At 34.6% G+C, this 15360-nt stretch overlaps 1 protein-coding gene across 1 annotated transcript in view; it reads left to right on the forward strand.

Annotated features, from left to right (window-relative positions):
• Positions 1-202: 202 nt before the first annotated feature.
• Positions 203-15360, forward strand: part of LOC149776482 (arylsulfatase B-like) — a 28298-nt gene continuing 13140 nt past the window's right edge. Inside the window, exons 1-7 of the mRNA XM_089940915.1 lie at positions 203-383; positions 5800-5911; positions 8712-8763; positions 11542-11645; positions 12819-12925; positions 14585-14646; positions 14987-15088. Of these exons, the coding sequence (XP_089797041.1) occupies positions 272-383; positions 5800-5911; positions 8712-8763; positions 11542-11645; positions 12819-12925; positions 14585-14646; positions 14987-15088 (651 nt within the window). The 5' untranslated portion in view covers positions 203-271. The remainder of the gene's footprint in view (positions 384-5799; positions 5912-8711; positions 8764-11541; positions 11646-12818; positions 12926-14584; positions 14647-14986; positions 15089-15360) is intronic.

The raw sequence follows: 15360 nt of genomic DNA on the forward strand, positions 1-15360 counted from the left end.
CGAATAAAAATAATGCACGCGTTCCAGTTATTGACCGGGGCACAGTTTAGTAAACCTATAATAAAGATAATGTGCGCAACCCAAATATTGATCCGGAAACAGTTTAATGATATATATATATATATATATATATATATATATATATATATATATATATATATATATATATATATATATATATATATATATATAACACGTGATCTTTGGAAATATAGCTGTATGCTCAAGAAAAACAAGGGTTCACATTTTGTTATATACTGAATACAGCGATATGGAGAGGACTCGGGTCTTAAGCTGTCTTTGGATTTGTCTGTGCTGTTGCAACTTTCATGCGGTGAAAGGGGCCCAACCAAACATTCTGTTCATTGTTGCAGACGATTTCGGTCAGTCATTTACCTATTGCTATGTCCATCTGTCTCAATGAATCTCTCTCTCTCTCTCTCTCTCTCTCTCTCTCTCATGTGTGTATGTGTATGTGCGTATGTTTGTGTATGTGTGTTCAGGAATTATTTTCTGTCACTATGAATCATGCATCTCATATAATTCACACAGAATAATATTGCTTAAAAAAAACTCACAGAAAAACCATAAAGGTTCGTTGACGTGGGTTCAGTGGATGAAAACATATGCCATATACTGTATAAGCGGTTATCAAATATGAATGGATGGATGGACAAGCGCGTGAGTGAATTAAACATCATAAATACTGGAGGAGGTGTTCGTAGCTCGAAACACATTTTTGACTGCATTGCGAGATATAACTTTCGTTTCCTTTGGCGGTGGTGGGGGGACTTCTCTAAGGAACCTTTTTCAAACTGTAAGCATATAAATGTATGAATCATTACAATAAAACTAGAATATAAGTGATATAGGTCATTCGGGTGTTTTACATTTCAGTAATAGGTGTAATGTTTTGTAATTAGATTACGCATATCTTTATATGGTGAGTATTCACTTGATTTCGATTCTCATATATCCATATTCCATAGAAGGTTATTATGTACACGCCCCAAAGAAATACACATGGCAAAATCATTGCTAAAGTTCGTTGACATTTTTGGACGAGGTCAACCTAAAGGTGCGATCCAGTATAAACCGGATTGAACGTCGCGCGATGTGATCTCAAAATGAAAGCTGTACTTGTGGAAAAAAATACAAATATTCACTATGTTTTTGTTATAATAGACTCAACGTTCTCATTTTCTTGACCCCGATTAGTACCTGGCCACCATTGTGACAGGTCATAGTCAACAATATTTGTGTGGAAGATTTGTTATGACATTCAAGATGAATATAATTAAACAATATGGATTGATTGGTCAAACTATATTAGTTCTAAATTTTAGAGCAACAATTAATATTTAATTTAATTTTAGTAAGTGCGCCTACATGACCTGGAAGACATACACTTTAATCAGTGATACAGATTTTCTTATGTAAATTATGATGTTTTTAATATATAAAAAACGTATTATAGGCACGGATCTGCGTTCAAGGATTGTCAGAAATTACAACCACGACCGAAAACTGGCGCAATCTCTTTGAAATAATTACCTGTTTTGACTGTCAGAACTTGTCAACTATTATTGGTTCAAAACTTAAAGATTAGGTAATAAATATACAAGTGAGATTGTATGAAGCCAGTATAAATGATACATGTAACAAAGAAAATTTTGGAAATAATTTAAAATAAAAAAGAACAAATCTGTGTTATGCATTCTTTGGCGAAATTTAATATTTACACTTAATTCCATAAATAAGGCATCATATTTCGTTTCACCTCACAATGACAATCCGTTAAAAACGACAAAAACAACACCATAAGACAAAGTCGTTATTCTCGTTGAATTTGCCAAAACTATCTACAATGTAATGGGTAGGGCCTTCTTTGGGCAATGAAGATCGGACCTAGCAATTTCTTTTAGTAAAAGTTTTAATTTATTATTTCGGTTCGGGGACATCTATCATTTAAAGTTTCTAGCAAGAAAATGAGCGTAAATGCATGGAGTATTTAAATCAGCAGGAAGGTCTGTTAAATGAAAGAAAATTCACAAAAATGGAATTTCGATATTCACTAAGTTTTAAATTCCTAGAATTTTCTTCTGCAAAGGTACCATTGATTGATCTTCTTGGTTGTGATGCAACAAATTGATTTCTAAAAACATCAAATTTAAGAAAGATGTAAGAATGGACATGTGAGAAATATTTGTACTAATGAAAAGCCAAATTGGAAATCATTGTGAATATCAGGTCTTGTAACGTTCGTTAATCCGGATAAAATACGTCAGACGAGAATACATGAAACAATATATTTACTAGTTAACTGAAAACTGAACCGACAACTCTGGAATTTCGACTTGCTGAATGTTTAAGATTTTCGTAATTTTGAAAAACTCCTTTCCGACAAATTTATCAAGATACTATGCCGAAAGAAGATCGGGTAGTTTAGTGTCATGACTCTCTGCATAACGAGCCTTAATTTGAAAATCACATCAGGCAGATTGGAAGCAGACAGGCTTTATGAAATCCGCTTCTGGATTGAACATTGTTAATAACATTCACAAATGTTTAGTTGTCACAAGGCACTACTATTTTGTGCCTTCTCAATTACAGATCACAGAAGTTTTGATACTTACCACTATGGTAAGTAGAGCCTCTTCGAAACTAATATGCAATTCTTTTTCGAAATGAAAGAGTTAAATCTGGAATGAAAATACTATCCTTTGAACCATCCACCACAACCTTAAAAAGAAGCATCAGATTGGCATTTCTGAATCTGGTTCTGTCCAGTCGTCCAGCATCATCATTGATATCCCATTGTGCGAGAGTTAAGAGTTGCCAGAATTTTAAGTATTTCTGCTCTTCCATTGAAATGACGTCTTTGTATGATATGAAACAATTATGTATTTACCAGTTGAACAGCCTACTTATAAAACCTCTTCCTGGTTCGACACCAGATAACACCAGATTTAATTTCTCAATTAATGACATGATTTCGTTTTCATTAACTTCTTCATTACTCAAGCACAAGTTTAGTAAACAATGAATTTCATGTAATCTTTAAGAAGTAAGTTCTAAAGGTCAATGATTCAGTAGTGAACAAGATATCTCAAAACCATGCGTGTAAAAGGAACGCAGACTCTTCAATAAGTTATTATATACAACAAATTTGTAAACGAATATCAAGTTCCTCAAAGGATTTAATAGCTACTAAAGGATCTCCAGCTCGTCTGAAATGATCTAAATAATCTACAATAGAATATACCTAACTCGGTACTCATTTACCTTATATAATCGCATTTCTCTGACAAATATCATCTGATCTCAGGCCCATAAATAAAACCTTTGTCAAAAATATATGTTGTTTTTTCATTGAAACCCAACCACCACGACCAATCAATATTTATTGTAAGCATATTTTAGATTCCGTTTAAAAGAAAAATCAGACAAGTTCTACCTTTAACATTAATGATATTCGCCAAATCGTCGACGGAAGGATACTTCAATTTCACTTCATTGTCCAAATAGTGTCATTTGTCAGCACCATTATTGATATATATAAAAAACAACTTTTAAATAAATATTAAAGAACTCTTCTCTTATTTTTAAATCCTTCCTGAAAATTGAGTTTAAATTTGAATTAGGTAGCAAAACGGATTGTCCTTATATGAACCTAAGATTGTTTTATAGCCAGATTCTTTTTGAGTTATCTGTGGATATCAATCGAATATTCCCTTGCCCGACTAGGGTTCTGAGCCAATTATTTCCTTGCCTTTCTATGGTTCTGAACCAATTTTATGCGTCTATGATCTTCTTTTCACAAATGCCGTCGTAACTTTTGGGGAATCCGTATCAGAGAAATTTACATACTATCGAAATAATCTGAGAGCATGAACTAGAAAAAATCTACATGGATGCAGGTCGTAACTGGTATTTTTCAACATTCAAAGTTGTATGAAACTAAGTTTGCAATCATGTCATGCTAAAGAATGAGATCAATATCTACTGAATAGAACAGTAATTATCAACGGCGTTTAAACTATTATTAAATTGCGATGAGGCTTGCTGTAATTTTGGATTGACTATATCTTACAAACTAGAATGCATTTCCTGCATCGGATACTATCAATCTGATTATTATATTTAACGCTGAATAACTAGTCATTAGATTTTACGTTTCTGGGATGTGAGGGACTGTCTATAATAATTATAAGAAGTTTTGATTTTAACAAATATAATAAACTTATTCTAATTGATTAGCCTTTCGCTGTCGTGGACGGAACACACTGGGTTCCTTTTTTGTTTTTTGTTTTGTGTGGCAGCAACTGACCATGGACACGACTCCGCTTGTAAGTTTGAGAATGGTATCTAGAATAGTCTCCAAAGAGATTAAATAATGGGCTGTATCAATGCCATAGTTTTTCAGGAAGTGTGTTCCATACACTTTTCATGTGTTCGTAGCCTTTTGCTTCGATTACGCCTATGGCGTGGACTCCGGGTGGCCTAGTGAACTAAAACGTCGCCTTTCATGTGCCTAGAAATTGCATTAAATCCCACAATTCCAGCTCCTTCTCTGTTGATTTGTCGGCGGAATCTGGGTTTCCTCAAACCGCTGTTAGATGCTTATGTTTTCCTACTTGTAGAGATCTAGGATAAAACGGTCAATGTCGTGCTTTGTATGCTGCGCCTTAATACAAAACACCTCCTCAGGCATGTCGGTAACCGTCTTCTCGAATACGCTGCTAATACATTGGAGACTGTCAGCAAAATTGCAACTGCCTAGTGATAATGCCATATTCTTTTCCATTATTTGTTGAACAGTTAAAATATATTGTGACATCCGGTGCATTGCTAACGTCGTGGATTGCAGAAAAGAAATCGTGAAATTATCCTTTACAAGAGTACTTGTAAAATTTCGTTAAATACTGAATTTAATTTACAGATTTTACGTTTAACACATAGGTTTGTTACAAGCACTTCGTTTTCCTTTGAAAAGACAAGCCATCATACTTTACACCATGTGACAAACAATTAAAAATGGAACTCCGAAATTGAAAAAAATTATTAGTCCTCTTGACATTTTTAACGGCAACAAAGCTGATCAATATCTAAAATTATCTTTTAGTTTATTATGAAATTCAAGATTTTGTTTCATTATTTTAATTGAATTATTTTGAAAGAAAAGCTTATCATACTTCTAGAGAGAGAGAGAGAGAGAGAGAGAGAGAGAAAGAGAGAAATGATGATGATGATGATGATGTCAGGCTTTTAGTCAGTTAGCTTTACGAAATGTATACATCAAATTCCTTCCTTCCTTTCTTGCAAGTTTGATCTTATAATTTTTTCGAGATTTCCAATAATCGTGCAGATACAATATGCAAAATGCATAATTATGCATGTACCATATGTAAATTTATTTAACTATTTATTATGGCATCGTTACATATGGCGATTTGTCATTAAGCGTGGTGACCATTATCAAACCCACCCACTTATCGGCCTCTACCTGGATTTTATCTGTAAAACTTGACATTTTCGTCCCATCTATGAAATATTTGTGGCCTGCAATTTTTCATTAGCTAACTCTTAGAAAAGAAATTTAGAGGTGATTTCCCATACCCACTCCATGAAATTCCACCCCATCTCATCACATTACACGCGATTTCCAGAACATTGTTATTTGCATGAAGCATCTTACAATTTAACCCAAATGAAAAAAGAGAGAGAAGGTGAGATTACGGTTGAAGCGCCTGTAACTGTTAATGCATGATTGTGTTTAAAAACAAAATTGATTTTCAGGTTGGAATGATGTGGGGTTCCATAATCCTGGGATGCTCACTCCGAACATCGACAAACTGGCTTATGGAGGGATAATCCTCAATCACTCATATGTTGAGCCCCTCTGTACCCCGTAAGTATTATCAGCATTTGAGAGAGAGAGAGAAGGGGGAGCTAAATGTCTGTACTAGGGAAAGGTAAACCGTGATATTCAAGGTCAAGTCCACAAGGTGACTGATCAAAATTTTGATGTTCCGTACTAAGTCTTCGAAAGTGACTACATAATCTTTTCCATGTTGTAACTGTTATATGATTTTTTTTTTCTTCTTTATTTTGGGATGGTAACTGTCACAAAAGCGATGCATAATGGTGATATTGTTCATCCATCCGTCAACGGTTCCTTTGACCGCTTACCATGCATGACATTTTGTTGCTTGAAACGCATTTGATGTATCAGTGGATGAAATGTCACCAGGCCATACATTCAAGTATCTTAAAGGACATGGAACAACTGATACAATGTCATCAGGCCTTGGATTGTTGTATCTTAAAGGACATGGAACAATGGGTAAAATATCATCAGGTCTTATATTTTAGTATCTTAAAGGACATGAAACAACGGGTAAAATGTCAACAAACTTTGCAATCTTTTATCTTAAAGGACATGGAACAACGGGTACAATGTCATCAGGCCTTGCATTGTTGTATCTTAAAGGACATTGAACAATGGGTAAAATATCATCAGGTCTTGCATTTTAGTATCTTAAAGGACATGGAACAACGGATAAAATGTCATCAGGCCTTGTATTGTTGTATCTTAACGGACATTGAACAATGGGTAAAATATCATCAGGTCTGGCATTTTAGTATCTTAAAAGACATGGAACAAAGGGTAAAATGTCATGAGGTCTTGCATCCTTTTATCTTAAGAATATGAAACAATGGCTAAAATGCCATCAGGTCTGCATTTTAGTATCTTAAAAGACATGGAACAATGGGTAAAATGTCATCAGGTTTTGCATTGGTGTATCTTAAAGGACATGGATAAACAGGTAAAATATCAGGTCTTCCATTTTAGTATCTTAAAGGACAAAGAACTATGGGTAAAATGTCATCAGGCCTTGCATTATTTTATCTTAAAGGACATGGAACAACGGGTAAAATGTCAACATGCCTTGCATTGTTGTATCTAAATGACATGGGACAACGGGTAAAATGTCACCAGGCCTTGCATCTTTTATCTTGAAGGAAATGGAACAACTGGTAAATTGTCATCAGGCTTTGCATTTTGTATCTTAAGAGACATGGAACAACGGTTAAAATGTAATCAAGCCTTGCATTTTTTATCTTAAGAGACATGAAACAACGGGTAAAATGTCACCAGGCCTTGCATTTTTTTATCTTAAGAGACATGGAACAACGGGTAAAATGTCATCAGGGTTTTCATTTTAGTATCTTAAAAGACATGGCACGATGGATAATATGTCATCAGGCCTCGCATTATTTCATCTTAAAGGATATGGAACAACGGGTAAAATATCATCAAGCTTTGCATTGTTGTATCTTAAAGGACATTGAACAACGGGTACATTGACTTCAGACCTTGCATTATTTTGTCTAAAATGACACGGAACAACGGGTAAAATGTCACCAGGCCTTGCATTTTAGTATATTTAAGGACATGGAACAATAAGTAAAATGTCATCAGGTCTTGCATTTTATTATCTTAAAGGACATGGAACAACGGGTAAAATGTCATCAGGCCTTTATTCTTTTATCTTGAAGGACACGGAACAACGGGTAAAATGTCAACCAGCCTTGCATTCTTTTGTTTTAAAGGACATATCACTATGAGTACAATGTCATCAGACCTTGCATTTTAGTATCTGATAGGACATGGAACAACGGGTAAAATGTCATCAAGCCTTGCATTCTCTTATCTTAAAGGATATGGAACAATGGATAAAATGTCATTAGATTTTGCACTGTTGTATCTTAAAGGACATGGAACAAAGGGTAAAATGTCATCAGGCCTTGCATTCTAGTATGGTAAAGGACATCAAACAACTCGGAAATTTCAAAACATTTATATATTGCTTCCGTTTCTAGGGATATATTATGGACACTGATTTACTACCATGATATAAAATGTTCCTAGAAACTGAGATAAAGTATAACCAGGGTAGAATAGGTCACAGTCGAGACAACAATGATAGAAGGTACCAATAAAATGAAAAAAGAAATTAATATTATGCAAGACACAGATGTTAATTTCTTTGAAAATGTAACCTAATATAAGTTCCTGTCCTTTACGGGATGAGCGGTAATTACAAATTGATGACTTTTGCGTAACATGCATCTCAAAATTTGAAAACAGGTGCCATATCAACAGCTGTCAGTCGTAATCTCCAGAAAATATAGTATATTAATTTATATAGAACACTACCGTTGTGGTGTGAGGATGGTTGAATGACTCTCACGTAACACTCTTTGACAAAGACGTTACATTACTTTTTTTAGCCATTTGACTATTCACTACTCCAGATGAAGTTGCACACCTTATGTATGTCAGAGACCCTGCTTTACAGCATGCATAAATATATAGTTTGTCTTCGATCGTTTTCCACTAGGATTTCTTTGCTGTTGAAGGTAGTAGCAATTTGTATGACTATTTGATAGGTATTTTGACTCTGTCATTCAGGAAATTATCTATATATAGACATAAGTCATGGTTAATACAGAGTTTCATTTGTCACGGCCCATACCAACATTTAAAATTCACCCAGAATTTATGGGTTTCTTCTTACACCGCCAGTAATAATAAGTGCCGAAAATTTAGCTATTTGAAATACCTCTTTACCCTACCTCTCTCCCTCTCAGATAGAGAGAAAATGTGCGTCAAAGTGCAACTTACCAAAATCCATTTTATTTAGGTCCAGGCACGCCTTTATGACAGGTATTTATCCATACAAGTCTGGAATGCAGGTAAGTTACAAACTTTTCAATAATCTACAAATGTTTGTCACATTTTGTGTAATCGAATTAAGTAATCCTTCCCAAATAAAATAAACTAAAAACAAAGCGGATATAAAACCCTAAAGACGATTTAGAACTCGTCAACGCATGCTCATAAAAATTGCATCCGGTTGCTAAATGTTTCTTTCGAAATTTCTCCATCAGCAAATACATTGTTGACTCAGTGAATGAAAAAGTGAAAGTTGAATGCATATGATTAATAAAAAGACTTGCATCCTCTCTTCAGATTGATATTTTCATACAAGTAATGGATCTGCAACCTCAAATACGCATTTGATAGTATCATCAAATTCACTTCGTCTGCTTTACATATAGTCATCTTAAGCAAGCGTAATTTAAAACAGAACAATACACAAATAGTTTAAATTAAGGTTGACATGACTCGACTGAATTATTATGTACAATATACATAGGTAACAAGTGACGTCATATCGATTATTTTATGCTCATTGTTCTCTGTTAACTTTTCATTGTCAGAATCGTGCAGTATTTTACGATATTGCACCCACGTGTACTTCATATTGCACTCACGTGTGCCCAATAGTGTATTAGGAACTACTTTGTAAATAAATCATGAACATTCACGTAGTAGACACTTTACGTTTTGGTTGATTACATTAGTTTCTGAATGAACTAAAGCAGACGTTTCGTGGACTGCCACATACCAGCTGCTTTCCCATATTCCGCGTTAACTTTTTTGATACAATGTTTCGAATTTAGGCTAGAGATAGACGCCAGATAAGTCTGGGTTCCTACAAATAACATCCAACGGCAAGACATAAACGTGTCTTCTTTGGCTGATAATAAGTATGGCAAAACTGTACTGACAGTTTTTATCGTTAATTTTCTCAAAATGTACTTTCTTAGTTCTGCAAATCCGAACCATGCCATAGGTTCTCAAGCTTGATTACACATTTCGAAATTGTACTGCAATTTTGACTACATTAAAATGCAAGTACATCCTTGTTACTGCACTCAAAATAAAATAAACATTATATTCCATAGCGTCTTTTTGATAATTACAATTGAAAGACTTCATATTTTCCCACATTATGATTCCAAAAATCCGATGGCAGAACTGAACACTTACAAACGTCAACATTTATATTTGATTTAATTTATATTTGATTTAATTTAATTGTTTATTTGTTAGTTTCCAAAAATTGTTATTCTATTACATGCTATTGTAATGTAACTTTATTTACTGGATTTGACATTTTCTGGAAATGCAGTTTGACCTGACCATTTTTCATAAACAACTAATAATATAAATTTTGCATCTAATGCTGACATAGTTCCTGACCTTGATTCAGAATCAGTAAGATTTTAAGTAAACAACTTAAAAAATTTTTAATATTCTTTCCCAGAGTAAACATCATTTGTTTTAGTCAAGGCCATACCGGGAGTACGTGATGTGAGGCATGTAAAAAGCTTCTATCTTGTTCTAGAAACATGATCATGTGACCATCATATGGAAATCTGTTTTGCGTCTTAAATTAGTGTATAACTTTTTTTATAGAGAATTTGGGCAGTCGGGCTTTAAACCATTGACACTTAAAGGTGTTTTTCTTATGACCAGTTTGAGTCTTTAATTTTTCTTAAAATTATTTGGATTCCAAGAGATTATTTTTCCCTGGAAATACTTGTACTCCAAATTAGTTCTTGGACAAGGACAGTTATCGAAATATCCACATTATTCAAACACTGGATTATTATTTTCTGTGATTCAACAAAGAACTGTTGACACGTCAGTACGATGCTGATCACAGCATATATCATCGCCTTCCATCTTGTATTTCATCGGGATTCGAACTCAGTTTTATTACGACCTTTATTACTAGGACTTCTTTTGTAAATCTGGGGTTATTTTTGGATTTGATTCGTAGAACTGTAAGTTATTTTTCGCATTTTTACCTTGTTTGTCTCAGGAAATAAATTATTTGTTAAATTTTACAAAGCTTGTTGTCTTCACACTTTTCTTGTTTATAGTTCAGTGCTTCAACATTTTACTGGCAAACGTTTTGAAGAAACCTCTACTCATTGTAATTTCGTTTTCAAAGTTGATTAGAGAATATTTTATGCATGTGATTGTTTACTAGGGTATTATTATTCAGTTACTTCTGATTTCTGCATGTTATATTAGATTAGTCATAGGTTTATTTTGAGATATCCATGATATAGCCATTAGTTTCTTTTGAGATATCCATGACATAGCCATTAGTTTCTTTTGAGATATCCATGATATAGCCATTAGTTTCTTTTGAGATATCCATGATATAGCCATTAGTTTCTTTTGAGATATCCATGATATAGCCATTAGTTTCTTTTGAGATATCCATGATATAGCCAGTAGTTTCTTTTTGAGATATCCATGATATAGCCATTAGTTTCTTTTTGAGATATCCATGATATAGACATTAGTTTATTTTTTAGATAACTATGATATCGAAATTACTTTATTTTTTTTTAGATATCCATGATATTATTATAAATAGAATATAATTTTTAATAATGTCATCAAATATTTTATCAAAGTTAATCATAATTTATTCTTCTTTGTCTGGAATATATACAGTATATTGTACAATGGTAACTTGCTGTAAGTAAAGCTTGTCTATGTCTACATCTTAAAAACGATTGTAATTTTAGTAAAAAGTAGATAATTTCTTTTCTTTCTTTGTACCTCGACCGTATTTAATTAGAAACCATCGTTCCATGTCGTTGTAGCACTTAGCCCTTCTTCCTGAGCAGCCATATTGCTCGCCACTCGACCTAACATTCCTTCCACAGAAGTTGAAGCAATTAGGGTATGCCACCCATATGATTGGAAAGTAAGTAGTCAAGGAATCATGTTGTTTGCAGTAATAATTGCTAAAGATACAATTTGATCCGGTGTAGGATTCACACTACAGTCACACTACAGTTCATCTCCCTGTTTGTCGGTTTAAACTTATTGTATTGCAATATTTACAGCACATGGGATAGGGTTACATGTTCTTGCAACTTGACAACAGACCTCGATCTCTTCCTCGATATTGTATATAAAAGGTTGCACTTTGCACATTATTTCAGCATCTCGTTATCGGAACTGAGCAGCCATATTATTCGCCGTTAAACCTTACATTATTATCACAGAAGCTAAAGCAACTGGGATATGCATTCATATAATCGGAGAGTAAGTGGTCAGAAAAAGTGCCTATTGTGTTATAATAAAAAATTGACTGATGTTCTAAGAAACCAAGAACCATTTTTTCATTGTATTCTTATGGTCTGTAATCTTGACACTTGGAATAGTTTTCACATCTACTTAAAGCATCATGTCTCTATTATATGTCCACGTTGTTGTTTTGCTTGGGATGTGTATAACGTCAGAGACATATGACCAACTTAAAACAAAAGTGTAAGCATACAGAAAAGTGACAATTCAAATGAAATATATACGTGGCTATATAGAGAGGCGCATACGTCGTGTTGATTTAAACATGCACGTGATACAGGAGACAGGGACAACCGTGACTGCTACATGTGTTTTATTATTTCAAGTAATACAAAATATGAGATAGAACTAAAGTTAACCATCAGGCCTGGTCTTTAGAATATATGTTTTTAGTTGTCAAGGCTCCTCACCGCAATGCGTTTTTAATTTTGTTTGAGAAAATATAGCAGTTTGATATGTATTGTCCAAATAAAAATGGGGTGTGGTTGGGGAAGAGTGGGAATTTCGATTAGGTACTTTACCAGGCCTGGCCCTAGAGCAAGGCAAACTAGGCAACTGTCTTCGGCCCCGCGTCTCAGGCAATTCATTTTTTTCTTTCTTGGGGCCACGCGCTTATCGCTTGCTGCCTTGGGCCTAGCACATCCTAGGGCCCGGCATGTACTTAAAATAGAAAATAGGCGAAACCTAGTACACAGATTAGAACTATCTGAAAAATAAAATTCACTTTAGTGTTTCAGCTGTGTCGAATCATCTATGAAAGAGGTTTTTTTATTGTTTTTCTATTTAGGTGGCATCTTGGGATGTGCAAATGGGAGTGTACTCCAACCTACCGCGGTTTTGACACCTTCCTTGGCTTTTACCAGGGTCAGGAGGATTACTACAATAAAACCATACGTATGTATCTTACCTGTCCACAGCTAGAATAATGCTATTTCCCAGCAAAACGTCATAAGTCTTCTGGTTCTATGATATGTCACAAAATATCCTCAAGTATTCAATCGTCAGCGTCTTTAGTTGCCTTAAACGTTTATTTAAAAATTTCCTGTTAATCACTACTGCAGTAAACATTTAGTTCACATAAGCGGATTATGAGGTCCTAGGGGTATTTAACATGGACGGTATTTGGTCGTATAGGAATTTAACATTGCTAATGACTAATGACACTATAGCCCCTATATGAATTTGACATTATGGCAACCAATGGGAATTTACCATTGCGTACAATACTATGGGCCTTTATGCGAATTTAACAATTGGACACTCTAGAGTGTACACAACTTGAAAAAGTGGGACAGACACATCTTCCAGCCTGACTGACCAACATCTATTTTGATTGGCCAATACCTTTTCTACTTCACCAACACCAATTCTGTCTGACCGAATACATTTTGACTAAACAGCAGCACCTATTCTGAGTGACACATTTATAATTTGATAATGTCCAGGCAAATAAGGATGCAGTTTGCTACATGGTACATATTACTCCAAAGTTAGTCCAGTTCTATTTTATACGAACACTGCAGAAGAGACCTAATTCTATGAACGCAATTGCAACAGTGTACAAAAGTGACTATAATAAACTTTCAAGTCTTGTACAGCGCAAAGTGTAGTGGAAGTTTTAAATAGCAATCATAATATTTTTTTCCGATCGTTGCTTCTGTGATGTGTTGGTCAGTCACAATAGGTGTTTTGAGTCATAATATATGTGATGTGATGTGATTTTGATTTTTAACGTAGCTTTAACAATTTTTCAGTCATATCGCTACGATGTCTGCCGTGTGGCAGTTTATAGTGATGTCTAGCACTGGGGCATCATGCCGCAGACATGTAGCATGATGTCCCACACAGTCACATTATCCTGACACCAGGCCGACCAGTCCTAACACTAACCTCTTAATGCTGAACGCCAAACGAGGCAGCTGTTAGTACCATTTTTTAAGTCTCTGGTATGACTCGGTCGGGGATCGAACCCACGACCTCCCGCATCCGAGGCGGACGCTCTAACCACTAGGCCACCGGAGCGGTGAGTCATAATATATAAATATCACTCAGAATAGACGCTTGTTGGTCACAATATGCATTTTGCAGACACCACAAATGATGATAAGTAAAACTAGTTGGTAGTGGGTCAGAATACAGAATATTTAGATTCACGTAAGTCCCAATAAAGCCTCATATTGACCGTGTATATATATATATATATATATATATATATATATATATATATATATATATATATATATATATATATATATATATATATATATATGCATATTTGCTATTTAAGTCGTCTCGAAATGTTTGTGAGACTTTTTGCGATGGCGGGGGGGGGGGGTATAGTGCAACTATATGTTTCAAGATTTCTGAAATCTTTGAAACATGGCTTTAAATTAGAGAGTATTCGATTCTGAGCAAACTTTTCTCATTCTGGAGCTTTTTTAAACACGATTTAGTCGTATGCACTTGTTGGGAATGTTTCAATGTAACTTTTAAATTATAAAGATACAATACAGTTTGTACTATTTTGCAATACTTTAATTCTTTCCTTTTCAGTGAGTGGCTTAGACTTTCGGGATGGCAAAGATGTTGTCCGGGACGACATGATATATTCTCCGGTAACAAAGAAAACACTATGACATACACTGCTTTCCCTGTTTTATTCTAGCGAACGAGGTTTGATCATTAAACAAATTGATTATTTATGAATAAGAAATTGAGCATATGTATTGTTACAAACTGTACATCAAATACTTTTAAGTCAATCGTTCATGTAGGAATTGTTCGATGATTTAACTGTTCTTTCCTAAAATCGATCTAAATAATGCTGTGTTGACTATGTGATTTTCCATAGTACCATCAGATCGTTCAAACTATTTTCTCTTCAGTCTGAAAAGAAGAGAGATAATTTATCTGTTTTTGTTTCGTCTGCTAAACTGTGTATGGAAAATATTTCAGATTACTTATGCCACAAGAGCCGATCTTCTGATATCCAAGCACAACAAAAGCCAACCGATGTTCCTGTACTTACCTTTTCAGTCTGTTCACGAGCCAATACAGGTGGGTTAGTGGTTCACCTTGGTAGATCTTTAGCATTTCAAATAATTGCGGCGACGAGAGAGAACAAGCCAAGATGTGTCACACGAATTTAAATGCGTATATTATGGAGTATCAGGATCGTTGACGATTTGCTGCATGCAAACCGTTTCAAGAGAACAAGTAAAGTGTTTGACACAGACAGTTTCCTGGGTGTTGCGGCAAATGTTTGCACACTCCAGTTGCTGTCGGATCGTAAGTTCGTTATTTATACATCATCGATTACGAAGTACACA

The sequence above is a fragment of the Sinohyriopsis cumingii genome, chromosome 18 (assembly GCF_028554795.1).
Source record: "Sinohyriopsis cumingii isolate HCF-2022 chromosome 18, ASM2855479v2, whole genome shotgun sequence".
In the NCBI taxonomy this organism is placed as follows: Eukaryota; Metazoa; Mollusca; class Bivalvia; order Unionida; family Unionidae; genus Sinohyriopsis; species Sinohyriopsis cumingii.